Source organism: Propithecus coquereli, unplaced genomic scaffold (assembly GCF_000956105.1).
Source record: "Propithecus coquereli isolate 6110/MARCELLA unplaced genomic scaffold, Pcoq_1.0 Scaffold16, whole genome shotgun sequence".
In the NCBI taxonomy this organism is placed as follows: Eukaryota; Metazoa; Chordata; class Mammalia; order Primates; family Indriidae; genus Propithecus; species Propithecus coquereli.
In genome coordinates, this window is record NW_012140524.1 from 11,676,582 (window position 1) to 11,678,115 (window position 1,534).

General features: G+C 34.7%; 1 protein-coding gene across 1 annotated transcript in view; it reads left to right on the top strand.

The window, feature by feature from the left end:
• ABCC9 (ATP-binding cassette, sub-family C (CFTR/MRP), member 9) overlaps nt 1–664 on the top strand; it is a 167,663-nt gene extending 166,999 nt beyond the window's left edge. The window contains exon 26 of the mRNA XM_012640978.1: nt 243–664. Within this exon, the coding sequence (XP_012496432.1) occupies nt 243–380 (138 nt within the window). The 3' untranslated portion in view covers nt 381–664. The remainder of the gene's footprint in view (nt 1–242) is intronic.
• Nucleotides 665–1,534: the final 870 nt, after the last annotated feature.

A 1,534-nucleotide genomic window follows, 5' to 3' on the forward strand; every position in this document is an offset into this window, starting at 1 on the left:
TATACTAGCTACACTCAAGCTGATACAGCCCATATAAAACCCAGCCATACTGGCCGGGATTTAAAAGTAGGTAAATAAACAATAGTTTCAATAAGAAGAAAGAGAAGGGCTGTGCTTCCTGCATCTCCTGGCACCCCAAGATAAATGAATGTCCCTGAATAATTTGTGAAATATACATATTCCATTGTTTTGGCTTGTGCCTTGAAATTTGTAACAAAGACATGTGTTCTTTTTACTCACAGCATCGGGTTCACACTATTCTGACGGCAGACCTGGTTATTGTGATGAAGCGAGGAAATATTTTAGAATATGACACTCCAGAAAGCCTCTTGGCTCGGGAAGATGGAGTATTCGCCTCTTTCGTTCGTGCAGACATGTGAAGGGGTGTCTTAAAATGATGTATGTGTTTAAAATAATGCAGTTGCAACCTATTTAATGAATCATCAGATTGACCTTCATAAAGTGGCATCTTAAACTTTTACAGATTTTGCACAAGAAAAGAAGTTGACATTTCCTTTTCCTGCTTTTTAAACAGTTTTCTGAGATATTACTGCTTAACATGTTCATTACTGGCGTTTTTATAATAATCAAGCCACTCCTCTTTTAAGGATAGCAGGTTGTATTAAAACATGTAAGAATGTATTTTCCTTGTTGGAATAGCAGATGTTCCTGGATGAGAATGAAAGAAGGACATGTTTTCTAATGAAACCTTCATGTTCATTATCTATTTCAGGAGAATATTTTTTGTATTCATTAACATTAGTAATACTGACTTTTTTTAGCAGTCTCTTTTTTTTTTTCCCCTCTAAATTGTTTCCTGTCACCAAGAAGTTATCACATTTATAGCAGTTCTATAAAGCCAAAGCCTTAACTAGAAAGATCATGAAAAAAGTATGGATATTTGAAAAATTATTCTTAAGTTTCCATGTTTTCCTATTCAGTAAGGAGAGAATTCTTACAATAGCAGGCAAAATGTGCCTTTTCCAGACTGAAGTTCAAAGAGTGGTTAAGTTCAGTTTTTCAGTGGTAAGCCAGCAAAGCTCTCTCTAGTTTAATTCATCAGTAGCTGTGGTTGTGATTCTGAGTGCTTAAATGCCACATTACTCAAGATTTGAAGGAGCATAGGGAAATGGCGTTATTTGTCATAAAATACGCACACACACACACACACACACACACACACATGAACACACACACATATCTTAGCCATATGTTAATAATGGCAGGTGAACATTCCTCTAAGGTGCCAGATACTTCCTACAAAACAGTCCAATGGTAGGGTGGAAATATCCCACACTTTGAAGTTATACATATAACAAGTACCTATTTCTAGTTGGAAGAGTTTATTTCTTCTAGACATTTATGCCAAATGGTGTCTCACACGTGTCCATTTGCTGCTGCTCTAATTTTAATGTGTATGTAAAAAGTATACCAAAAATGTTATTCTAATTTTAATGTGCATGTAAAGAGTATATCAAAAATTGATAGGATGTTGGTGTTATTTTTTGCTTAAATGTAAATTAATAAATTTAAA